This window comes from Harpegnathos saltator, unplaced genomic scaffold (assembly GCF_003227715.2).
Source record: "Harpegnathos saltator strain DR-91 unplaced genomic scaffold, Hsal_v8.6 scaffold101, whole genome shotgun sequence".
Taxonomy (NCBI): domain Eukaryota; kingdom Metazoa; phylum Arthropoda; class Insecta; order Hymenoptera; family Formicidae; genus Harpegnathos; species Harpegnathos saltator.
In genome coordinates this window covers 1,392,119-1,419,420 of record NW_020229875.1, presented here as the reverse complement: position 1 = coordinate 1,419,420, position 27,302 = coordinate 1,392,119, and the positions used below count along the sequence as shown (strand labels likewise).

The 27,302-nt window shown below is 39.6% G+C and overlaps 3 protein-coding genes across 11 annotated transcripts; 1 reads left to right on the top strand and 2 right to left on the bottom strand.

Moving 5' to 3' along the window:
* Window positions 1–729: 729 nt before the first annotated feature.
* LOC105186599 (cilia- and flagella-associated protein 36) lies at window positions 730–4,452 on the bottom strand. 5 transcript variants are annotated; one of them, XM_025298558.1, is made up of 7 exons: window positions 4,272–4,452; window positions 3,189–3,425; window positions 3,029–3,125; window positions 2,657–2,832; window positions 2,092–2,282; window positions 1,472–1,763; window positions 730–1,283 (listed from the first exon to the last, which is right to left on the bottom strand). In XM_025298558.1, exons 3-7 carry the CDS (start codon window positions 3,054–3,056, stop codon window positions 1,029–1,031), a joined length of 942 nt encoding a protein of 313 aa, XP_025154343.1. In that variant the 5' UTR covers window positions 3,057–3,125; window positions 3,189–3,425; window positions 4,272–4,452; the 3' UTR covers window positions 730–1,028. The 5 variants fall into 5 exon arrangements, with proteins under 5 accessions (XP_025154343.1, XP_019698520.1, XP_019698521.1 ...); XM_019842961.2 differs by having other exon boundaries at window positions 3,029–3,425; XM_019842962.2 differs by lacking the exon at window positions 3,029–3,125.
* Window positions 4,375–9,697, top strand: Ubc2 (ubiquitin conjugating enzyme 2). Of its 5 annotated transcripts, none has more exons than XM_019842964.2 (6): window positions 4,375–4,880; window positions 6,336–6,470; window positions 6,589–6,639; window positions 6,799–6,931; window positions 7,339–7,486; window positions 7,677–9,697. In XM_019842964.2, the coding sequence occupies exons 2-6, from the start codon at window positions 6,340–6,342 to the stop codon at window positions 7,772–7,774; spliced, it is 561 nt and encodes a 186-aa protein (XP_019698523.1). In that variant the 5' UTR covers window positions 4,375–4,880; window positions 6,336–6,339; the 3' UTR covers window positions 7,775–9,697. The 5 variants fall into 5 exon arrangements, with proteins under 5 accessions (XP_019698523.1, XP_019698526.1, XP_019698525.1 ...); XM_019842967.2 differs by lacking the exon at window positions 4,375–4,880 and adding an exon at window positions 4,914–5,114; XM_019842966.2 differs by lacking the exon at window positions 4,375–4,880 and adding an exon at window positions 5,154–5,369.
* Window positions 9,698–11,268: 1,571 nt separating this feature from the next.
* LOC105186601 (CD63 antigen) lies at window positions 11,269–21,811 on the bottom strand. The gene is made up of 6 exons (XM_019842963.2): window positions 21,385–21,811; window positions 17,818–18,006; window positions 17,458–17,628; window positions 17,022–17,240; window positions 16,197–16,258; window positions 11,269–13,909 (listed from the first exon to the last, which is right to left on the bottom strand). The coding sequence occupies exons 1-6, from the start codon at window positions 21,445–21,447 to the stop codon at window positions 13,891–13,893; spliced, it is 723 nt and encodes a 240-aa protein (XP_019698522.1). The 5' UTR covers window positions 21,448–21,811; the 3' UTR covers window positions 11,269–13,890.
* Between the last annotated feature and the right edge of the window lie 5,491 nt (window positions 21,812–27,302).

Sequence of the window (27,302 nt, the reverse complement as noted above, 5' to 3'; positions counted from 1 at the left end):
TATTTAGCTGTAAACACAATTAATGAGCCACTCAATTCTAAATTTGTGTTGGTTGTCGTAATATATTGAACCAACTAGAGGATCAGTTCTCAGAGCGACACGCATGCACACCCAAGAGAAATTCAAATTTGTATTATTAAATTGGCACCATGAGAGACATATTTCTACCGTTAAATACTGCGTAACTAGGGTTGAAATCTGTTTTATGTGCTGCAAAGAGGTGACTACTAATTTCCTTCTGTATAGAGATACACGTGTTAGTAAATAAATAATAATCACAAATTAGAGATTTACACATAAGCGTACTTATTGCTGGTATTATGCTATGAATCCATTTCATCCATTAGGAAGTAAATCGCCAAGAAGTGAGAATGATAAATGTGTGTTACACAGAAATACCGGTGTGTTGTAGAGAAGTGCGAAGAGTATTTAATTAAATAAAATCTAAAATTAGATGAATATATTGGAGTCAGTGATCGAAGTTTCAACCTACCTAAACGTTTACTCTCTGAATTTCGACTGGACGCGAATATAAGACTACATCACGTTCAATTGCAATCAATGTGATTTGATTTACACAATTGCAAATTTTCAAGCATTATTTTATGCCTATTCGTTCGTATATTTATCAAGGCAATATATGCATAATATAAATTATTATTACTGAATATATTATGCTTACGCAAATGTTTTCTTATACAAGGATACGCTGCAGTGAGGAGACACTTCAAAAATGCAACACTCTCGTTTTATTAAATGCAATTTCGTGAAATTGCAGATATCGAATAAGAAACAATGATGGTATACGAGCGAACTTTAGTTTTATGTTCTCTACCTTCTCATGATACAATTCTTTAAAAATAAAAATATTTCTCAAGCAACGATATACACATGTTCAACGATCCGCTCTTCGCACGAAAGAAGAAAACTAGAAACGTGGCCTTTACATATTGTAATTACGCAGTTTAAAACATATCTACGATTAGTATTGTAAGAGAAAAAGCAAATTGTCGCGCGAGCAATTAAATTTACTTATGCACCACTTCGGCTTTCAGTCGAGCCGCGAGAGCCCTTCGTACTTGAAGTATAGAAGGGTCTACTGCTTGCGCTGCTTCTAGTTCTTGCTGACCTTTCATGGTTGCTTCAGCCACCACTCTAGCTGAACTCGGCCGAGTTTTATTCATTTCTAATTGCTGACTTCTAGCTTCTTTCTTCAAAGCTACGAGTTTGTCTCGTCTGGCTTTCAAGTAATCTTGCCTCTTTTTAATATCCTCTGCACTCATCTACAATTGTGTTTGATGCAATATATTTTCTAATTGGAATGTTATATATTGTATATTATTATTTCTAAATTGTCTGTTCATCTTTATAAAGTGTCTTATAAAAGTTGTATTTTATCTTTATCTTTATAGCGTATTACGCGACGAATGTATTAATATCACGTGGATGCAGGTAAATTAAGAGTGAATACCTCGTCTTCATTGGATTCTTTTTTCGAAATCGGTATCGGATTAAGCGGATCGAATTTCCTAAGCGGACGAAATTTTTCCACTGGTTCTTTTTCGTGGGAAGCATATTCGATCTCTTCCGTTGACTCGTCGTCTGAAGCGTTTCTGGAAGCATCCTGTGACTTCCTTAACGCTTCCTCTAACAATGCTCTTTCATTGTAATATTCAGCAGCCAGACGCTCATGTTCAGCGATGAACGACGTTTCCGGAGATATAACAGGCTCATCTTCACTCTGATCTTCCAAAACATGTTTACTGCACATGTCAAAAAATATAAATATTAGAAATCCCTTAAGAAATAAAGAATCCTAATAATTTATTGTATAATTTTAATTAATTAATAATAATTAATAATTTGTTTAGTTAGTGATAAATTTATATTATAATTTTCAATTATAATTTTAGTTGTGATTTTATTAGTTGTATAATTAAAATGAACTATCCTAATAAGAAAATATATTTTGGTAGGCATGTATATATCGATCAGATATGCTTTATCTATTTCTATATTGTGAGTATTGTGTGTTCATAAATTCTCTTTGATGTTTTGTTGTAATTCTTTTATATGTATAACAAGACGTACTTTATCAAGTCTTCCATGACCAATTCATCGTCGTGCAAACTATCTGTCTCGTATACGAGAGAAGCGGGTGTGAGACCGTACTTTTGTTCAATCATATTTAGCGCCTGCAATTGAAGCTCCAGGTTCTTCTGTATCATCATTCTTTTGAATATCTCATACTCGTTCGCGGCCCATATTTGTTCAAACAGATTCTGTAAAATGTGCGAAGAAACGTGTCACGATTGAAAAACAAAGAGATTGTATTAAGACAGAGTTAAGTTGAGCGATAATCTTAAAAGAATTACGCAACGTGCCACAATTTTTCTCGCTCTCATTATCGAATATCGTGCGATTTTCTTAATTTTATGAATCAAATGTACTTTGTTACAAAAGTTTATGGACATTCATTCATGAAAGTATTTGAACAAGCAACAGAAAGGCATATTTCCAGCGTTATTGATTTCATTATATTAAATGTAACTTTTAAAATATAATTTCCAAAGAAATATCTTTCGAAAAATCTTTTAAAAAAATATATTCTATCTCAAATACTATCGTGGATAACTGTATGTAATGATAATCATACTTGTTGAAATTGTATAGGAATTTTTGTATCTCTATTAACAGAGCACGCGTGTTCAAATTGTTCCGGCGTGATACCCATGTCTTCCATGAAACATCCTAACAATAGATCAACTAAATTTTTGTATTCCTGGTATATCTTCCGATACTCTTCACAATCTTCGGTATTGGCCTCGAAAACTGTAAAACATTTTATAAATAGATAATTATACTTCCCACTACGATAGGAATTTAATGTTCGTTATAAGCATCGAACTGAGATCTTTTATTTAATATCGAACAGATAAATAACAATTGAAAAACACCGATGGGAAGAAAACTGCGAGAGTTTCCCCGCGAGTCTCACTGAAGACATTCCCGACAACACCATACGAACCGAGGGACTTTTCTTCGATGAAGGTCATCAAAGGTGAAGACCAAATGGGACCTTGCAGGAATCCGATGAGAGAATCAAACACCCAAGCACTGTCATCCTTGTCATTCATTTTGATTAAGTGACTTTTAATATCCGAGCGATATCGCAAATCCGCACTTACGTTAAGCGTTAAGCTTCGTCAGCCTGGCTGGACTTCTCTCTTAGCCAAGTTGTAGTCATAGTTACGATGAACAAAACATGTGATATTGGAGCAGACCTGCGCCGATATTATTTGTCTGGATCGATGCTCATTGTCATGGATGTTTCCGTGTTCGATTGCATGTTGACAGATGACAGATTGCAACACAGGACACTCGGATATCTGCGTTGACAAATGCTGGACTGCGTAGCTCACCATCTGCAAAAGGAAGAAATATTCATTCAACGACAGTCCAGCAAAATCTAAAGCGTTGTATACACCAACGTGTTGCAATTTGTACACATTAAAATGCAGTGCATCTTAAAATGCAATCTAACAAAACATAGAAATCCATTGACAAAGCAATCTTTGTCAGACAAGCGCCGTTTGTATAAAATATTAATTCAAATTATAATCAGAGAGATCACTTATCATTATCAAAGAATCCATCACCTCGCAATCATCTCATCAAGCAGAATCTTAATGCAGTGCAAACATGAGACAAGTTAAAACGTACCTGAAGTTCAAGAATAAAACATTGTACAGAGAACTCGCAGAAAGCATCACACGCAAATAAATCGACAATGTATTTTTACATATTCCAAGGGCTTCATTTGCGTACCAACGGAGGCAAGAACAAGCGCAAAGTCAGCGTACAGAATGATTACAGCTCATGACAGCTCTCGGGAGTGGGCAGCCGGTCGTTTGAAAATGGCGCGCGAACGAGACCGACGCGCTAGGGAATTCCCGAGGCAATGTACGAGGCGGTCATAGGGGAACGCCGCGATACGCTCGTCGTGGACTCGGTGGCGCCAATCGCAACGGGCGCGAAAGCGCGGATTTGCCAGCGTCCGCCGCAGCGGCGAGCAGCGGCGACAGAGTCAACATCCGGCGACGCAGAGATGCGCACGTTTATTCGGCGCTCGCCGAGGGAAGAAGGACGCCGCGATCGCGATTTCGGGACATGAAAGTGAGATGAATGGTCGCGACACGAGGACGCGGGTCTGAGGAGCGCTGGCTTTCCGGGCACGTACACTTCGCGAGGGCGATTCGAAATCCGTTTACCTTCGTGCCCTCGTCTGCGCTACTGTCTGTCTCCGTTGACACGGCCGATCGTCGTGGAAGACCGAGCGCTGGTCACCCGCGATTATCGTCGTCGTCGTTGTTGTTTCGACGGACCGTCGCAGCCGAATCGCGCCGGTTGTGCGTTCTACGCTCCTTGCGAGTGCCGCCGTCGTCGCCGCTGTCGCCGCCGCCACCGCCGCCGTTGTTGCTGTTGTTGGCGCCGCCGCCGCTGCTGTTGCTGCGTGTCGCGAGAACAACGGCGAGTCGAGTTGCGCTCTCGTAGCGTCGTTCGTCGTGTGACGCACCGCTTGACCTCTCCCGCGCTCCGACCCGACAATAATAACAGGCGTCTGCCGTCACTCGGCGTCGCAGTGTGCATCTTGTCGGCCGGTCTTGTTAACTCGAAACGAAGAGAGATCCTGCGCCGTTGAGCCCACGGATTCCGAGGGAATCGTCGTCGCCGGAATAGTCTCGCGCTCGTAGCGGCGGGCCGGTCTCTCTTTCCCCGCCGCCTCCCCCCCACTTCCCCCTTCGTCCCGTCGACCCGGCGAAGATAGACTCGTCGCACGACGACGGCAAACACGGCGTGGACACACCGAGGAACACGAGGTACATCGGCCGCACGATACGCTCTGCATTGTATACATTTCTCCCTCCCTCCCCTCGCACGAGCGACTCGAATTGAGAAAAAGGCGGATACGAAGAAGGGGGAGAAAAGAAGCAGCACCGTCCCGCGAAGGGGACGGACGTTCGTACAGCGTGAGAGACAGAAAGAGGGGCTGCAGGGAAAGAGAGAGAGGAGAGAGAGGGAGGAGGAACTCGTGTGGACGACGTGCCGGTAATGTACGTCGTCGTCCTTTGAGACTCCCGGCTCTCCTGCTCTTGGCTGTACAACTTTTAGTCTTTATTCGCCGGGGGTGTGCGTGTGTATGTGTGCACGTACGTCTGGACAGGCGTTCTCTCCTCGAGCCTTTCTGCGAAAGGGATAGAGCGGGAGTGAGAGAGAGAGAGAGAGAGAGAGAAAGAGAAAGAGTGAGGGAAAAAGGGAGAGAAAGAGGATCAAATTTACGTACTCTCGCGTGTTGCTCCGCTAGCGGGGTGAGAGAGAGAGAGAGATTAATCTTTGCGCGCCGCGTCCGCCTCGAAATGCCGCGCACGAGGAAAACAACGCAACGACGTTGACGGGAAGAAACGTCCCCGCGGAAGTTAACCGGGCGATTCTCGGTCGGATGGATTTTTTCGCGCCTACTCTTCGTGAACTGTCACGTAGTACGTGCCTTGGTCGTCCGCGGGATTCGCGTTCGCCGTTTCGTCCGTCGCGCGGAGACGACGCGCGATTCTCTCCCTCGTCGGTGGACACGTCGCGCGACGCCGCCGTTTAAAAATACAACGCGTAGATATCGAGTGACGAGATTATTTATCCGGCAGCGATCAAGTCCGCGCGCGATGTTTATGTTCCCGCGGGGGGCGGGCGGGAGAGAGCGGAGAAGCCGTGCGAGTTGATCGAAATTCTTTGTTTTGCGGCACTACCTTGTTGAGCATTTAATGTAACAAGATAATCGGTCACAGTGGGATTGTCTAACGGCGCGTCACCGACTTGCATCGTGTCTTTGTGGCTACAATCGTTGAAATTGTTAAACCGTGACTTCAGTTCTATCGCGGAAAGAAAGAGAAGAAAAACGACGTTGCTTGTTTACTCGGTCTGGCCGTTTTCCCCACACTTGACAGTAATTTACATAAATGTATAAAATGTATCTTACCAGTCAGCACAGTCTTGTTTGTAATTAGTCTGTATTTCGCAAAGGCCTATGTGTATTAGACAGAGTAGCACTGATACAATTGTCAAGTGCGCTATTGGTACATGATTCCTTGTGAGAATAACTTGCAAGTGTCAATTGAAACAAAAGTTAATACATGTATCTAATGTGTTTATATGTTCATGCTCCAAATTCATTGCCTTCTTGTGATACATATTTGTTATTCCACTTATCTTGTTATTGTGTAAACTTATAATTTAGAGAAATGTATATATAAATAATAGTGCTTATGCATCTGTTGTTACAGAGCCATGTCATCAGGAGCAGGATCTAGTGGGACTGGACGAGGACGAGGTTCTTCCTTGGCAGACAATAAACCAGAAAGTAAGGAAGCCAAGCCAAATCCAAAGATGTCGAAAGCTTTAGGAACTTCCGCTAAAAGGTGACATGATGTACTTGTTTCACAATGCACAGCAATTGTGTGATAATACATATAAATATATTAACATTAAACACTCACTTGATTTGTAGACATTATAGTTATTTAATATTTTTATCAGGATACAAAAGGAATTGGCAGAAATTACTCTAGATCCACCTCCTAACTGCAGGTTTGTTATCACCAGTAATTATAATAGAAACATTTCTCAAACAGTATTTTAGAAGTATACAATCAATAATTTGGGAGTTATTAAAGAATATTAATATTTTACAAAAACAGTGTGTATTTGAAGGATATAATATTTGATAATGTAAATTATATTTTACAGTGCAGGGCCAAAAGGTGATAACCTGTATGAATGGGTTTCTACCATATTAGGTCCACCAGGTTCAGTTTACGAGGGTGGTGTCTTCTTTCTTGATATACATTTTTCACCGGAATATCCTTTTAAACCTCCTAAGGTAGGCGATTATTTTATTAATTTGGTGTAAAATTTGAAAGTAAGACTGCGAAATTGAGATATTTAGTGGGTTTGCTGTTTTCATGTTGTTTTGTTTTACAATATATAAATTAAGAGAAATAAATGATGTAAAATAAAACTTAATCAAATCTTAAATATTAAGATAGGATTAACATCTTCTATGATAAATCTCTTTTGAAATAATCGTGTTTTATATTTATTTTGGATGAATAATTTATACACGTTTGATGTGTCATTTGCAAAGAAATTTACAATTTTTATGAGTTATCTTTTGTATTTTTACCATATGTTCATAAATTTAACATACTATTCAAAAATGTACTGTTATGCATGCACGTTAGTAGGAGATAAATAAGATATGTAAATAAGGTATACCTTCTTTCATAGGTTACATTCCGAACACGTATCTACCATTGCAATATAAATAGTCAAGGTGTTATCTGCCTGGACATATTGAAGGATAATTGGTCACCTGCGTTAACGATCTCAAAAGTTTTACTGTCAATATGTTCCCTCTTAACAGACTGCAATCCAGGTGAGTGTACTGTTTATGATAATATATCTGAACTTGATGTATGATATGCGGATAAATGCACATTTCACACTCGATAACGTATTTAAAAACCTTTTTCATTTGTAAAATTACATAGTTACATTTAGTTGATTATTACATTTCTCCATATGTAAATGTTAGCTGGATCTTGTGTAACTTTGTGTTTTTACAGCTGATCCATTGGTGGGTAGTATAGCTACGCAATATCTACAAAATAGAGAAGAACACGACCGCATAGCACGGCTTTGGACCAAACGTTATGCCACATGAGCATGTTCTTATCTTCATACTAAACTCCTATTAGTCTCATGCCAAGTTACGATCCGCTGCTGCTCTCATACAATTTGTCTCATATACATAGCCTGTATACATCTCTATCTATGATCACCGTTGGTCGGGTGAAAAGAAACACAAGTGAGCACACAAAGAACGTTTGAGAACAACTCAAACAACATGATTGTGATGTGCTTTTATGTTGAGTATGTAACTGTGCCTAAGATGAATGAATGTGCGTGCAAGTGTGTTCAAAACAGTGCGTTAGGGCATGGCGAGACCAGGAGTTTTTTTCACTTAAAAGTTACAATGAGATAGTATTTAAATGGATCGTATTGTGTATCAACAATACTACCCGAATGCTGCTAATGTTTCTAGAATAGGTGGTAACATGAACAATATTGATAATCTAAATTGTAAGTAACTGATAGGTACACATAGACGTTAAGATAATGAACATAGAGGCCCGTTTCTCCATAATCGAACTCCCATATTTTTATATTGAATTGTCTTAAATTTAAATTATTATGTTCATACACGTATCTTGCGCCCGAACTGTAGATTAGCAACATGTAACTATAATTTAACCGATATAAAACTACATGCATACGATTTTGTGTTCATAATACGATTGTGAAAATTTCACTGCGTGGATGCTCGATATTTGCGCTGACGGACGCAATCTGACTGTTTGGGCCCATCCGGGAAAAAAATATATTGTAATTGTAAATAAATATTATTTCCTGTACATTCAGGCTGGTGAAACATACGAGAAACTTGTAACTTTAACCTGAATTTATATTCTGTCTACACACACACACACACACAGTGCATACGTGTGTGGTGCGCGTATGTGTGTTGTGCGTGTGTGTATGTGTGCGCGCGCGCGCGCATATGTAAAAATTAAAACGTTATTAACGATTGCACCAATAGAGCCCTAACTTACTGATTTTGTTTAACGAATTTCTCTCAACCCTTTTTAGATCATATTAGTTTTAAGTTCATAATATAATTAGCAAAAAAAAAAGAAATATAACGTTTGACACGTCGAGCGATGTTGGTGCAATCTACGCGTCCTTAGACCTTCCGTATTATTTAATTGTACCTTAGAGAATACTTACATATCAATTTTGTTGCATATTCGAGACTCGAAAGTCCCATAGCGTACTATATATATCTCCGTTGTCTTTCTCATAAATCAGACGTATATCGGATGTCTTTGAGTGATTCCTCTCTGTGGTTCTTTTATATCGCGTAACAATTACGGGCAAGGTGAGCGAAATCACTTTGTACATATCTGTTTTAAAACATAGGTAGTCGCTTAAAGATATCGGCTAAGTGTAATTATAGTTTATATGAAAATAGTGAAGCGCGCGCGCTATGGTGAAAAGTTTGCTTGACGACCATCGATATTGTACAGTTTATTGTGTAAAGAGTAAGGCGCTGTGCTTTACATCCTTTTTTTCGTGCTAAATTCGTGAGATGTAAATATCGCGTGAAATGCACACGTAAGAATCTAAGAATGCGCGACTCGCGTAAGTTCCTATAATGAAAAATTAAAAATTCCCAACTTTTTTTTCGTCTTTCATTCAGTCGACAGAACTCTTGACTGTTCGTGTTCTGTGAGTCGGTATGCAGTTTTAACTTTGTGGGTCGGGGCGGGAGTTGTGTTTATTATCGGACCCCCTGTCTCGAAATTGTAAATAGATTATTATACATAAATGCATATACACAATGCCGACGTGCATCCGAAAATTACCAGAACATTAAGGAAATATAATGGATCTCGTTATTTCTAAATGTCGTGTATACATTAGATAAACATAGACATGCTGAAAATAAGAGTACGCTCTGTCGTTGAACCCGGTCGTAAGATTGCAAGGCACATTGCGCTCTCTTGTAAAAAAAATACAAAAAAAATAAAAAAAGGAAAAAGAAAGATGAAGAGAGAAAAAAACCACTGTCTCACGTTTATCTATTCGGCTCGGAAAATTGCAGAACACACGCCGAGTTATGTTACACACTGTTGACTCGTGAACGCTCTTTAATTTGTGTGTATAGAAGAAAATGTGAACGTGTCGAAAACGAGACAAGTGTATAAGAAGGTCGATCTTATATATTGATAAATAACGATCTTTTAATGATATAACAAATGAAATATACAATTTATTACACGCTAATGTGCTCGCTATTTATTGCTCTTACCTGTCCTCACCGGTCCTCACATTTACCAAATAATAATTTGTATTATGAGCAGACTTTGTAATATTAACATGGAATTTTGCAAACACGTTAGCGTAATTTTAGATCAGACACGTAAAATTAACAGGAGAGAGTTTGCAAGGGAGAGGCAAGATTTTTTTCAAAGAGTAAGAAAACGCTGTTGTTCGGTGTCATTAAGTTTATTAATATACATAAAGGCTAGATGAATACGTGCTAAGAACATGTTGGCTCCTAAAATGCCGTAAATCAGTTGCATTTTAATAAACGAAATCACGTTTATGTCTGTCACACTTGAACGATATCCCGACTAATATAACTCACGTTTATAGGTAAAAATAACACGTAAGCAGCCCAAATAGAATTTAGTACAAAGTCATCGTGTGTGTGTGTGTGTGTGTGTGTATAATATGTATATATATATATATATATTTATATATATATATATACATATATATATATATTATATATATATATATTGTATGTAAAATACCAATATTAGTTAATACTGATTACAATAATCTTCGTCAGTCTTTTACGTCGTCTAGTAATTAATACATACAGAGCTCTAAACTTTTAATCAAGATCTCTGACAAACGGATGATTTTTATACAATTAAAAAGGAGCAAACTTTGGACATGTGCTACTATCGAAGCTACATCTTTCGCGCGCAATCGCGCACAGAGACAATACATCATTGAGATGCTCACACACCTAATCTCTATTAACTTATAACATAAACGTTACTATGTTAGGCACACTTTAATATTTACTCATTTTTCGCAGCTATTACTTTTCTATCTGCTTCTGCAACTATAAGTTATCCTACGGACGTTCAGCTTTGTTTCTGAGATCTTATGCATTTGCCACTTGTGATGATTATATACTGTGTCATACATGTGTTTGTGTCAATATTGTGCCAATGATAAATTTAAATTATATATTTCGACACCGTCGTAAAATAATAGATATATCAGTACCATTTGTCTTTACATGTAGAATCTTGCGTGACGATTACGTTTACCATTTTTTTTTTCTTCAGACAAATACTTTCTAACGATATTTAATGAATATCCAGCAACGGGGGAGAGGAAAGAGAGGAAACATTAGAATTTCTCATGCATTGGATACACAAGACACTACAGAAACTTATATAACGCACGCAATTCGCGTATTGTAGTACTTAAATTCGTGAAATCGACAAGACGCAGTGAAATTTTTGAGAATCGCTTCTTTCATTTGTCACACGTGAATCCAAAAGAAATATCGTTCACGTCGTCGGTATAGTTGTATAAATACATGTAACGTATTTCGTCGCGTGCCAATTAGTATCAATCGCATTATATTCCCGGAAATTATTTCTCCTTCAGATGGAAGTAAGAATGAAAATAAGCAGAAATGCATTATCATACAATACAGCTTGACTTTTATTCGATTCCTTTCCCAGTATTAACGGCAAGAAGCTCTTAATATTGGGAAAAAGAATTCTACGAACGAAGCTCACGAAAAGTCTTTCTCATACTTTCGAAATATTCTGCATGATCGTTCCTAATCCATCGTACATTTTTTAGCAGAAGCAACTCGCTATATACTCAATAAAAAATAATCTTGATCTTCTTGCTTTGGTCCCAAATACGAACTCAGTGTTTAAACATGCACACCATTTCTGTGGCAACAGACTGTCAGTAGCAGTACAGTACAATGAAGCACAAGAGGATCAATATCGGAGAGTTCACTGACATTACAAGCTAAATTATTGACAAGATAAAGCTAGAGCTAGCTTCCATTCGATATTCCACCATCTGAGCTCGAGCTAGAGACGCCGAGTTACGCTAATTTTGTTACATCATTAGTACATAATGTACACAAGTTTTGTCGTGTACATTATCCGATATTACATGTCATTCTATATACACACGTATACGCATATATTTCACGGGGCACCGTCGATTACGAATAAGAGTACACCTGTCTTCCCTCTGTTTCTCGCATTGTAGAGCACGAAAAATCATTATAAATTTAAATCACGACATTACTACAACATCGCATATATTATAAGTATTAAAGATTGTGTTTTATCGATGAGAAGAGGCATGAAAGTAGACGCCGAGACTGCATACACTCGAGTACGATTTACGCGATACAAGCTATGTACCTTTACGGTATTAAATTATCAGAACACAAGTTTATACGGAGGGTTCAGCGTAACGTATGCATGATTTTTGAGATGCTCCCGATAGTTTAAAGAAAAGGTTATAGGATGAACATGCATCTGTTTCACGCAAGCTAATATATACAATAAAAACAATTGAAAAAGATTTTTCGTAAAAAATTAACATCTCTTCGAATCTTTTAAATGGCACCGTATGCTTTTCGTAATATTGTAGGGAATTTAAAGACAAACTCAATGCACTATCAGTTATCAGTATTATCTAAATTTTTTTCTAAAATGAATATTAGTTGTTATTCAGTATTTACAGTGAATAGTTATTCTAATTCGAAAAAAGTTGATATCTGATATTTGATGAATATAGAAGAATTTCTTTTTATGAGGGTATCGGCAATCTCTCGTGCATTAAGTTAATAATATTCAAAAGTTTCGACAAAAGATAATTACAACTCGTGCTTAGATCCAAAGAGGATAACAGCTGCTATGCATAGTATTTTTTTTAAATAGAACTTCGAACTGCAGAAGGTAAATAATTTGAATATTTGTTTACATAAGTTAATTTTTTTTATTGTTATAAATAAAAGAGACATTTTTAAGCATGTTAAATTTGCCTCAAAGTCCTTTACAATATTATAAAAAAAATCGAGTGGTATCATTTAAAAATTCAAAGTACTGATCTTTTTATAAAATTTTATTTTTTTATTGTAAATTTGCGTGAAATAGATAAATGTTCACCTCACGACCTTTTCTGTAAACTGTCGGAAGCGTCTAAAAAATCATATTAATTGTTATGCTGAACATCCTATATATCCGTGTAATTAAACACTATACATAATTTGTTAATTCTGCACTCCGAGGAAGATTATGCAGAAACAGCTCGTCAGTATGTGTTTTCTTTTTTTTTTCTTTTTAAGTCTGACGAAAAATCAAGAGGAATGATGGCTATATGTTTGTGAACACTATCTCCTATAATAATAAATACAGATCGCATATAATGCGCAAAAGATCATTACCAAAACTCTTCATATATAAACGCATCCGTGAAAAAAATATATCTGTCAGACATTGTATCATGGCACATTGTTTAACAGGCACTTTCTCGTGTCGTACATGTGCCGAAATTGATCAACGTTTTATCAGGTAATTCTTCGTAGATGGGATCGATTTCGACTAGTTCGTTTTTTCCATTTTTGCTTCTTATGGCAAGTAGTGATGTAAATTTTTGGCAGATATTGGCAGTTTTGATATTATTTGATATGAATTTGATAGGAAATATTAGTATTCAATGTGTATCTTCTTTTTCTATTTTTCTCTTATATATATATGTATATACATATACATATATATATATGTATATACATATACATATATATATATATATATGTATAGAAGAAGCGTTATATAATTGCCAATTTGCGTGTTCTCTTTGTGAAAGTATGTAATTTCATGCCGTAAATTACATACCGAGACATGACTAACTTAAGTTATCACTGTACACACTAAATACTTGTGACATCATTCCTCTTTGAATATACATACATATATGTATATATATATATGTGTGTGTGTATATATATATATATATATATATATAATTGTAAGCACAATAAGAAAATGATTACGATCGTAATGAACCTACGTATTTATCGTAATGAACCTAAGTATTTATCAACCAATGTATGATGAACAATATTATGAAAAATGCCTCCTAATTGATGGCAGATCAGTGTGCTGTGGTTTCGCTGTAAGTAAAAATATTACATCACTAGGCATCAACATAAAACGATTGAGAAACATTTAGTATTACGGCATATTGTGTGTGTGTGTGTATATATATATATGTATATATATATATGTGTGTGTGTGTGTATGTGTATGTGTATATATATATATATATACATATACACATACATATACGTAGTACAAACAACGAAAAACAAAATAAAACTTTATGGTACTTATATGATTGTACAGTATTGAAATGCAGACTTTAATAACAAGTGTTTTATTACCAATATTTTGTCAAGTTCATATTATTTACGACAAACGAATTAATTAAGTTTCAGTTCAATTAATCATAAATGACCTCCTTGGTATAACTTTTTTTATGTATTACGCTTTGTGAGATAACTTGTATATAACATGAACAACTATTATTCACCTTCATCTATTTCTATACATCTATACATCTCATAAGACATTTTTTTCATGAATGTAACACTATGTAAACTTTACATTGTGGTAAACAACAAAATATCTTAATGTTAAATATATGATATTTCTTATCTGTATATTGAAACGCAGTATACGTGTAGTTAATATGCAATTGTAACTAGAGTCTAACACTTTCCTTTACTTCTTTTAGTTTGTTAAACGAGGAAGCTTTTCGTTAATCTTCAGAGTATCGCGTATTTTTAGCAGAGATAGATGTGTACCAAGAAGAAACAAAAAGAACGAATTGCGCAGTGACACATGTTACTTCCAATCACACTTTCATTGCGTCTCACATTTTTAAGCACATCACATTAATCTGTTGGAGCGTAATTTCCTTAGAATGGATTAACATGCAGTAAAGGAAATGCCCTTTATCATACACCACCGGGTTAATGTTGAGACGGTATATATGTATCTTGACACTTTATTTTGCATGTTTGACATGTTGACTGCCGCATCGATTACCACTAATTATAAAAAGTCTTTTGAACGATGATTCAATCACTGAAGATGCGAATTAATGAAGACAATGTGAATTTGAATTGCATGTCGTCTTTACTCCGTTTTATTCAGTCTCTATCGGCCATTTTGTACAGGTATTTTTGTCAATATAATTAATCATATTTTATACAAAACTTAATGAGAAACTAAACGGTAATATAACAGTTATATGATTAATCATCGACAATCATCGCGGCATCTCAACAATGTACCAATATGTTGACTACCGTTGTCGTATGTTGTTTTAACAAGTAACACGTTAAACTATTTAATTGATGTCTCAGTCATAAGTCTCAATTTCACCTGGGTGAATTGTATTCGTACATTAGAAATTCAAATATCACTTTTTCGAATGCATGAGAATTCTCAGAACATTTAACAAATCTAATAGAGCGTGTGTTATAACGACACGATATACAGTCACAAATCTATGCAAGTTAGCGCCCGCGCACACGCGATCATTGTCTTCGTACACACAATATATTAAATAAAATATAGTTTTTGAATTTGCAAATGTATACGTAATTCAAATCGCGAAGAGCAAAATAAAGTATTAAGAGACACGGATATTCTTGCAACTTGAAAATAATATCGTTTAATATTATAGCAGAGCCTCGACAACAATGTACGTGTACATTGCGTCATGCGAGATATTGTAAAGCAAAAAATACAAGGAAACGACAAAAGTACACTTTTGCTAACAAGCTAAACAATCAGTCACGTGAAGCAGACATTAAACAAAAGAAGCTTCTAACATACTTCGAAGTAACTTGCGCTTTACATATAACTTCTTTATCGATATCACGGTTATCGTGGCTCAACTATAATACAGTATCACAATGACACTGAACTAACCAGATGTACGTTCATAAAAAAAGAACGTAGTATAATATCTGAGAATAACAGACAGTCTGTTATCGTTAATATATAGTTCTTTCGAGAGCTTATTGTAAAAACATACAAAACATGTGTATTACGTGATATTTAACGCCTATAGATGAGGCAAGGCCCAAATACCAAAGTAGCAGTGAGGTTTCTTTGGAGATCTTTAAATTGTTTGCTTATCACGCACTTTGTAACGAGAACTAATAATCACAAACGATCTCTTTTTTTGTTGTTGCTGCAACGTGTTAAGAATGTACAAGCAGTAAAAGAAAGAAAATATCTCATGTATAATTGTGCACGGACGTAAGAGTTAAATGGTAAACGAAACAAGGAAAAAAATATATAGTGACAGCTTGTGTGTAATAGACCAGGTTTTATACAGGTGCAGTTTAGGCTTGTTGCAATGAAAATTTTTGTCTGTCAGCTTACACAGTCTCATACTCGCGGCGAATTGAGCGAGCCAGACAGCACGCAAAGACCACTCCGATCAACTGAAAAAGACGAATCATGTTTTATCATTTTTTTTTTCTTCAAAGCTATATCATTAATACCGTGAATAAAATTCTCATTTAGAGGAGGCATCTCCAATGACTTTGTTTTTCATATATATTATAGAAATGAATCCTCTGAGTAACAATCAAAAGACCTTAATCTCCCGTTGCACATTTATTTACTACAAAATTAACAAGAGAAATAAAGCAGGAGAAGGGCGCAGCCCTTCCCCTTCCCAAGTCAAAGTAAACTAACCTAACACAATCTATATATTTGTGTATATAGTATTAGATTAGATTACTGTGTACAAAAATGTGTGAATGTGACCTAACTTTGTTGTACATGGTAACTCAATCTAACACTATGTATAAAAAAGTATACGTTGAGTTAGATTAGTTTGCTTCGGGTGGAGTGAAGAGAAAGGGCCTTCTATACCTCTCTCTCTCTCTCTCTCTTCTGTGCGTATGCGTAACCGTTTACCAATATTTAAATGTACACTGTCGAAAAATTGCGTTCTGCATATAAAATTCTTGTTAATAACTTTTTAATAAACAATAAGCGACGCTAAAACAAGATCATCTCTATAATATATTTGAAAAACAATATTATTAGAGTTGCTTCCCTTAAACGGAAGTTTTACACACACCATATCGTATATTGATATTTATCGAAATACTAATTAATAAATCTGCTAAATATTTTAGAATACCATATATCTTTAATAATGTACATGCGAGCCATAGAAATAGTTTTAGAATTTACTTGTACGATTGCTATGCCAACGCCCACTCCTCCCAAGATCAGAGCGCTATTTTCTATAGCAGCCTTTAGTTTCGCCATACAACCGTCTTCGTTGAGATGAATCGAATTTGAGTCGCATTTGCCTTGAGCAGGGAGTTCCTTACAGCAAGAATCAGGCACAATATTACCTTGTACAATCTGATTCCAATCCCCGGGACCGTTCATGCCGCAGCATTGTAACTGAAAAATCGTACTCAATTAATACAAACATACACATATATACATACCATAAAATTAATATATCTATTTAGCGAATAGGTGTTTTCATTTTACATTAGTGTTGATCACGTTCGTTTTATATAATTAAAAATAAATATTCAATATATTCAATCAAAAAATTAAAATAAATATATGATCGTAATAACTTTTATAAACATGTCTTTTTAGTGAAACTTACGTCATGCTGCATGATATCCCATGAATTACGGATATCCTCGTTAACATCATACTGCCGCATAGTACTATTCAGACGGGTTTCCAACATATTGGAGATTTCTCCTCTCATCATATAGCCTATGATTCCAGCACCCAGTTCCAGGGCGAATATTACCAACAGCAAGACTGAGAACTGTAGGAGATGAAGATTATCGCATTACAGGCGTGAGATGCGGAGAACACTTATGTCATGGTATAATGCGTAACAATAACTCTCATTAAGATAACTTTCAATTGCATCTTTTTATATTTTGTCGCGACATCGCGTATTACGCATCCGAAACGAGAAAGACGATAGAAAATAGTATTTTAAGAACCATACCGTAATTATCATGCAGTGATTTTCCTTCACAGCGCCGCAGCATCCGAAGAATGACACGAGGAAGACTATGACACCGACGATAATCATCAAGACTGGTGCTGCAAAGAACCAACTATCCACAAAATTGTTGTATCCATTGTAAACGACCAGGATCACGGCGCCCACGGAGATAAATACGATCCCGGTGACCTGAAATAATATGTGAAACATTAATCTCTTATAATTAATATAACTCACAAGAGGAAATTCCACTGAGATTGGAATATTTATACACGAGATATAAAAAAATCCATTCCATTTCATTTTTCATTTTAATTCCTTAAAAGTGCACGGCTTAACTTTAATTCCCTCAAAGCGCACGGTTAGCTTAATCTGTCCTGTATTGTTTTGCGTATCCTTTCACATGTTACAACAGCGTTTGCTTTCACCATGAAACGTACGTTTAAGGTGAAAATTCTTATCGGTAATCATTATTGAGATTATGGAACAATTTTAGGATACGGTACTCGAATAAAAATAATGTTGGTATTCGCGTCGACACGAACATATTATCAGCGAAAATTTCACAAGTATTTATCAGGCTCGGGAATGACCGGCTCCAAAGAGGCAATTTTCTGATGAGAAATATATATATATCTCCTACGAGTTACATGACGAACACCATAAATAATCAAACCAGATGACTAATATCTTTCTCCTGTCGGCAGTTAGCTTTTAAGCGGATGGCATAATCGCGCAAGAGTCGCATTGTTTACCAACAGGAAGCGTCACAGTTACGTCGAGCGGCTTTCAACACGGGCTGATTATGCTGAGAAGGAACTCGAAGTAAATCATGAGAACGCGATCCGCGCTGGTTAGCGGTGCAGTGTACAGATGAAAGGACACACCGTTAATTTCGACGTCGTGTCGCGTCCGAATAAGACGCCAGAAAATTTTCGTCATTTCGATAATTACTTAGTACAATTTCAAGGACGCATCGCTCGACGTGCGGCAACCGCCGCGCCGTGGCTCGCGGTGAGGCTTCTCTTATCAAAGTCGTGACCAGAAATTGATCGCAGAGCGACGTCCTGTCGCTGGATCTGGCTAAATAAAGACATCCAGCGCGAACGACGATGACGGTGACGGGAGCGCGGTACTCTATGCTCGGCAAGAAAAAGGCGCTGCGACATCGCTCGTAGGCTGTCGCCGCCGCTAGACAGTCAGGGATTATAGACTCTCTCTCTCTCTCTCTCTCTCTCCCTCCTTGTTCTGTATGTTGCCTACGACGTGTGTCTCGCCTACCTACGTGTCTCTCACCTACGTTTTACGCGCACGTCTTACATGCACACCTCGAGGTTGCGAAACCGAAACCGACCGACCGACCGGTCGATTCGCTCGCCCTCGAGCGAAGCCTAGATAGTAGCTCGCTAAAACTCGCCCGTTCGTACGCTAACAGGTAACATCGCTGGGCGAACTTTAAGCATGAATTTATTGAAAACTTTCAGCAACGAGGACGCTTCGTACGACGTATACGGGGTGTCCCAGAAAAGAAAGAATGTAAAGCAACACGCGCGGCGTCATTTCTTGCGGAATTTAGGCTGAAATCTGTTCTCTCGGCGGAAAACCTCACGAACCGCACGTCCGTAACTTCCGGTTGTGGAGAACGGAGGATTCCTCCCGCAGACTGTTTCTTCTGTTCTGAAGAAGGAAAAAAAGTGTGACAGTGAGAGGCTCGATATCACTCGTCATTTAATCTCGAGTAGACGTCACTCCAAGATCGAATTTTAACCGGAGATCTAATCGTCGGAATATCGCGTGTTGAAACTCACGGAATGAATAGAGTGAAACGATAGAGTCGGTCTCTCGTCGAGGAACAAAACCGACCGCGCGCGGATTCCACAAGAAACAACGTTTCTTTGTCCATTTTCCATGTCTTTCTGGGACACCCCGTGTATATAAACGCGGTCGCCGTGCTGACATTTCACGCTGGACGGATCATTAAACGTGCAATAAGGGAGATACGCCCGCCGTCCTAGCCCCGTCGTCGTCGTCCTTTACGGGGTTGTTTTTGTCCTAGATCCTTTCCACAACCGTCCGTACGCGGCGACGGTGTTTTATTCGCGCTACCCGCGGTCCAGAATCGCAGCTTTCAGCAATTTCAGTATCGTCAATTTTTCACGACTTCCTACGAGCTTCCTCCTCTACGTCCTCCCATCACCGAAGCGATTAATAATTCCAATTTCCCTCGCGCGACAACAACACCGACGTTCTTGGAGAGCACGGTAAAAACTCGTTCAATCCGAGTCGCTCGTTCGCCTTATTTGCCTGTCGAAATCAATTTCCAACATTACCCGACCGTGCTAAATCAATATTTTTTATTCATTCACATCATTCATGCAATATTTACTCCTTCCACGTTCCCGTGCGATATTTCGCCGGATATGGAAGAGAGAAACGATCCTCGCTCTGATTGCGCAGCGATTGTATCGCGATGAAGCTTCAGTCCCGTGTTTTCGCTTTTAATCTAAACAACGAGGACGATATCGCCCGTGTCGACCGGGCGAACTCTAGATTACGCGTTAAACGTCGAAGAAAGTATCGATCGTCTCGTCCGACGTAGCATGTCTACCGAGGCTCTGCCGAGTGCACGTAGGCACTACGAGGTTTCTGTCGAGACGACACCTCTTCTATATAGTTGTATTATTTATCAGGAAAAAAAAATGAACGAACCGCGCGCGCGCGTGTGTGTATGTGTGTGTGTGTGTGACGGATTCGGCGCGACGGAATCCGGCGTCGACGCCGGATGAAATATGAATGAACCGGGGGCTGCGAGAATTTTTCACAGGGCGGGACACGCGAATAGTGGACGAGATGATGATAACTTTTGTGTTTGTCAAGTTACGCGCCGCAAATGCCACCGGGTATGTACCTGCTTGCTACACCCAACATTGCACGTTACCATTATTACGGCGCGACCCTTTCGCGGACGAAACGTAACGTCGCCAACGGTAATAACCGTGACAATCAAAATTCCACAGATGAACGTTCGACGTGATTCCGACTTTCACGCAGTCACTCGTCCGTTTGCAAAATTTGTACGTATCACGGGAATACCCGCGGGAAGCCGACACGACGTCGTCAAATTCGTCTATACTCGATATTAGCTAGATTATCTCGCATATCCTTTGTATTTTGTACAACAGACGAATATCGATGATTCATCGACGAGCGAATGATTCGTCTATTAACGACAGCGAGCATGACGATGCCGCGGCTAGGAGACGGTGATGGTAGCGGAGGAGTTGAGCGACGTCGAGATCAGCGCGGATCCCCAGATGCTGCTTCTTCAGGCTTGACCGACATACAACAAAGCCTGGCGGGCTCGTCGCTACCCGACGACGCGCAATTCGATTGGACTTCACTTGACTCGACGGGACGGTACGCCAAAAATAGCGTGTCCCGGCGAAAGATGAGAGAAATCTCGTCGTCGCGGGTCTTCGCGACGCGAGGAACTCGAAGAGCTGACTTCTCGGGAGCGCGACAAAGGCCGACGCGATTGACGCCATCGATCAAAACAATCGTACTCACCGCGAATATCAGATTGAAGAGGAACAGCAAGTACTTCACGCAAGCCATACCGCCGGACACCATTTTCGTCACTGTACTGTTACTCTGTCACTGTCTACGAAAAAGAGCGAGCTTCGCGTCACGGGATCGACGAGTCGCGAATGTGCTCCGGAAGCGAGAGAGACGCCGCTGCGTTTGTGTTCTTTTCGTCTCGAAGAACCGGGTCCTGTCGTCTTTAACGCGTCCCTGCGTTTCTCTCTCTCTCTCTCTCTTTCTCTCTTCTTTTTTGTTCGGTAGATACGCCAACGAAACCGTCTCGAGATGCTCGCGCGTCGACTGCTTGCCGTCAAGTGCTCGAGACAATGTATTTTTGTTGTACGGTCCCAGAGATGCGCGCGCATCCACTTGACGTGCACCGACCAGGATCGTGATTATGCATCCAGAAGCCCTGCGAATTCAACAATTTTTTTGTCAACGAAATTAGAACGAGGGAGGATCGAACTTGGAGAAGAGACAATCTTATAGGCTGATCGATCTTGTTGAACAATAGATGAAATTACATTATATACATCCCTCAGAGTGATTCTCACTGGATTCTGATGAATTTAATCGATGATTCATTTTCAGTCGGCGGAGTTACCAACGAGGAAAATAAAGGACAGTTTTTGTTATCAAAATGAGCAAGTTTCTCTTGATTTCTCTTTTAATTCATTATTTCTCAGTCAAACGTTACATGTTCCATTCTGCTAATACAGAATTATTAATTTTAGATTATTGGACGACAAATTGCATAGCTAAGACCTTCTATACTGCTCAGAACGACCTGCTTATAGTATACTATAGAACGTAACTTTACGTGTCGACGTATTTATAATGCCTGATATTTTGCACAATCTTTTTTCTATATAAATATTTTTAATCAAATAGAGCATCACCAAGAACAATATTTAGTCCAAAGTTCTAAAATTCCATCGGAGGAAGATGGCAAATGAAGTGGAATGCACTCTCGACATACTTCTATGAATTATTATTCACCTCTCGTAGCACACCGACGAACGTCACGTCCGTTCGAGTGATCGGCAAACCGAGGACCGAGGGGTCCGAGCGTGCCGCGACGCTTGAATGTTACGCACCTGCGCGTTGTACCTCCGCTCGGCGCAACGCAACGTAACGCAACGCGCCGCAACGGCGCGTTGCACTTGGGCGGTGTGTCATGGCGGGAGCCGAGAGTGATCAACAATTTAGCCGCGCAAACCGCATATGCATACTCCTCTCTCATTCCCTCTCTTTCTTTTTTTCATCGTCCTTGATTCCTCGATATCATCAGGTGAATCAGGAGGATCCGTGCAACCGACCGTGAGGATCCCTTTCAGAGGGAATCAACACAGAGAGAACGATTTAGTTGAATCTAACAAATGCTTATTCGGAATCGTCGAAATAAATTTTTTGATTGATCGAACAAAATTTTGTTTGACGCAACAAAAACATTTCGTTGGTACTAAGCTGCGACAAAATATTTTTGTTGCGTCAAACAAAACTTCGTTCGAACAATCGAAAAATTTATTTGGATTTATTCCAAATAAGCATTCGTTAAATTCAACTAAATCGTTCTCTCTGTGAACTTGCCCAGTAGCGGTCGTCCACGAGCGAGACTATCCATCTTTTAATATTTACGCGACAAATCGATACATCGAACCCATCGATGACTCTTATACAACTGTATGAAATTAATATCGTTCTTTAGCGCCGCGGAGAGTGCAACGAACGAATCGTATCGTGCCGCCTACACATTGTGAATTATGATACTGATACGACAGCACCTCAACAGCATCTCCTCTGTCGGCGTCCATTAAATATACACGTCAAACACAGACACACACGCGCGCGCGCATTTTTCAGGTCCACGACTCTGCCGAGAACACCGCGGGAACGACGGCTGTTTTGATGAGATGGGCTTCGTATGTCCCGTACTGCGCGAAATTACGTCGTATGCAATTTCACCGGCGATGTAATTTCCCGCGCGTGTTCCGGCTAGCCGCGAATTAATATTAATAATACTTATCCGCGGAGTGACCCGTTTCGCGTTACGCCAGAACGCGATAAGAGGTGCAGGATACCGCGCGCTTTTGTGACTTTTCATTCGAGCGGCGTGAAAATCACCTCGACTCACATTCACTCGAATGTATTTGGCATGCGCAAGACATTAGTCTTGCTTGTTTTTCCTTACAAGGAACATCCGCGAAATGTGTGTCTCCGATTTCGACGAAAAATTATACGGTTTTTTACGCTGTACAATTTTTGTTTAAAAAGTTTTTTCCTGTCTGCAATAATTATCGAGATAGCATAAAGAGGATGAAACTTTGAGGGGCAATTTCATCCCTTAAACCTGATGCCATTTGCCGATGAAAAAAATATGGATTTCTTATTTTTGGCTACTCTATAAACATGCCAAGTTTCGTCGAAATCGGAGACATACACTTAGCGGATGTTCCTTGTTAGTGAACTTCCTGCACCACTTCGCGCCGCTTCTTTTTCTCTTTCTTCAAGCAAGTGTTATCTGCTTTTCACTTCGAGTTTCGAAAGTGCACGGTATTTCAGTAGCAGAAAACAAACCTCTCGTTTGGGGAATGATGCGCTCGGTTAAGGGCGGTGACGCTCGTGCAAAAATATTCAACTGACATTGTCAATAACATTATCAATGACCGTCGCGATCGAAAATATTTCACAGAAATATGGACTCCCTCTCAAAGAGATAATTAGTCTTGACATTTACCCTAAACGTGTTATCGATTTTCTAAATATAACAATGCCGTGCGGTCTATAATATTTATATTGAATGCCTCAGAGACCTCGTCCGCCGTGTTAGGGACGGTTCGAGTCGCGCACATAAAAATACACAGCAGCATTTCTCACGATGGCGCCGTTGACCTTATGATAAAATCCGCGCGCGGCTTGCATGCGCCGTGATGCAACGGAAATACGAGAACGGCGCTCGTTTGCGCCGAGTGAGCAGTTCCGCGCGATTAGCCGGGCGCGAAGTCGCGCTGAGAAAATAATCAACGATTGGTCATTCGCTCTTAACACCTGCCAATAGTGGTCCTTAACGCGACGAGCAAATCGACACGCGCACTTAGCGAGCGACAAGATAAATCGAATCGCGAGGTAGATCAAACGCGAGCTCGATCGGTCGCTTTTCGAATCTCTTTTTCGCGTCTGCGGCGGCAAGATCATGCGCCGACTAGAGATGAGCGATGTTTGAAGATACATCGATGTTTAAAATATCGATTAATAAACAAAAAATTGAAATGACATCGATTATTTCCTAAAAAAAAGAAAAAAGAAAAAATCAATTTATCGATTAATCGATTAAATTTGCAAAGTAAACATTTAAATTGGTTAGCACCAGATTAAACACTGCTAGGAAACGTGCGTTCGGAAACACAACTCGGATGTTCTGCTTGCTTATACGTTGGATGCGTTCTTAAATTCGCAACAGATGTAACCGGCGTTACTGAATCCTTAATTTTTACTGAATGTTAAACAAGGATGTAATGCGTATTCTCAGTATTACTAGAAATCCTCTTAAAGGATCTTGCAAACTGGACGCGACTAGCGACGTGCTATGAGCGATATCTAATGAGAGTTCTGTTTTAAGAAGAAAAAGCTTTCATTTCTTCTTTAAAACAGAATTCTCATTAGATATCACTTATTGTTCGTTGCTAATCGCGTCAATGAGGCCTTTAACTCGGCATCTCATTTGACGTGTTTTCCATGTGATAAAAGGACTAATTTTGGGAAGATAAGAGCTCTCACTAGGCTATTCGGCAATGTTTCGAAACTTATCAATAAAAACCGGACAATCCTATTATCCATGACTGTACAATAGTAAACTTTAAACCTTAAGAAATTAACCAATCCCAACCTACTTTTACAAGAATAATTGACTGTGGTTAGCCAACTTCTTGAGACTTAAAGCTTACCGTATCTATTGTAGATCCGGACTTAACGTTCATGGATTTCGTTTACCGTATCTGGAAAACGATGTTACAAAAATCCTCTATTTAAAAGACATACAAATCGGTTGCCGATGTTGAGAAAAGATCATGAAAAACATCGATTAATTGAGTAAAAATAAAATCATCTGAAAACATCGATTAATTGAAAACAAACTAATTGAAAACAAACTCGGTTCTTTCGATTGATCGATGAAAATCGCTCGTCCTTAGCACCGACTTTTCCGTCGACTTTTCCGTCGACGAGCCTCGCGCGTCGAGAATCTAATCTTTCAGTATTTGAATCTTCCTATCGGGGGAGGGGGATGTCGGATGTGCGTTCTGAGATACGTCGAAGCGTCGCGAATTTCCGCCATACGTGTGCACGAGCGACTCCTCCGTCGAGCTTCGCGAGCTGCGTTTTCGCGTGAGCGCCTTAGACCGCGACGGAAGGGAGAATTCACTCCGCGATGTCGGCCACGTCAGACCGCGCGCAACCCTTGCTACAACCGACCGGCACACGTTGGCTAAATATATATGAATATAAAATGCACGGTCGGAGCATGCGCACTCGATCCCGTCTTAAGGCCACATTGTACTCGGCCTCGTCCTTAAACGCTCGCAACAAACCGTGGTTAAGCGGACCCTTCGCGCACGCAGGAAACTCGGAAAATTCACCCCTCGAGCTTCGCGCGGCAGTCTCCGTCCTTGCAATTTTCAATCTGCGATGTTGTTGTTTACTCATTCGCTTTATGCTCTGATCGTCGCTCCTATCAATAGAGATAAAGCAGCAAATCAATCACAGTGTCGGTTTAACGATCGAGATATATCGAGAGAGGTCACTTTCAAATGCTCGTCGCAAATGCCGGTCCCCTTGCTGCTTAAACGTTTGCAAGCGCGCCGATTTTTAATGCAAATAATGCAAGTATTTAGCCGACCGAGCCGTCTAGATTGCGCAAAGTAAAGGCTGTGTACGGAAATCTCCGTTCCCACGGCGAGCGAGTGTAATTCGCACGCGTGAGTCTATTCGATTTCTCCGTGCCTCATCGGGAAGGAACGACTCGTCGATATTACGCGGATATTTGTGTCGCGGAGATTGATCGCCGACATCATTAAACGATATCATGCGCCGTGTAATAACTCGTGTCGGGAAGTATGTCCGGGCGTGCGGCGAGATATATGTGTCAAGCGTTACCCTTGAGCATACAGCTATCGAATATTATATTAGCGACGTTGGATCTGCTCTATATTCTACGCCTCGATGGTCTCGATTACACGGACTATAACTAACGACGTAACCGAACGTAATCGGCGGAGGGGTATCGCGGCCATTGTGTTAACGTGCGATCGGGTTTCCGCAGATTTCCGCGGAAACCGTGAGCCGACCGTGAGAGAGAGAGAGAGAGAGAGGGACCAGAAAAAAGAGAGACAGAAAAAGAGAGAAAAACGCGGGTTTCTCATTACGATTCATACGCGTATGCGAACGAATGCAAGTGTAAAAATGCATACAATTGTTCATAGATAATTGCAGCGATATTTATCAAACGCGAGGACGATGCAGTCGCTGCGTAGTTTTTAACAATCGCGCTCGAAAGTCTACATCGCCTTACTTTACCTCGTAGCTTGTGGGAATAATTTATCTTCGCGATTACACACAACGCAAATATACAAATATATCGAGTCGAATAACGCCGAAGATATTCTCTCCTAGTTCTCAGTTGCAGATTCGCAGTCGCAGCTGCGGTTGCAGCTGTAGTTGCAGCTGCGGTTGCAATTGCCCACCTATCGCTATCGGTCAACACAGCGTTGCATTGCGATGTATTGCCTCGAGTCGCACTTGAATAAGCGAGAAAGAAAGAGAGAGAGAGAGAGAGAGAGATTTCATAAAGGTAAAATTTCCCCGAAATATCCTTCGCCAGTCGAATGACTCTCTTACGGACTCTCTTG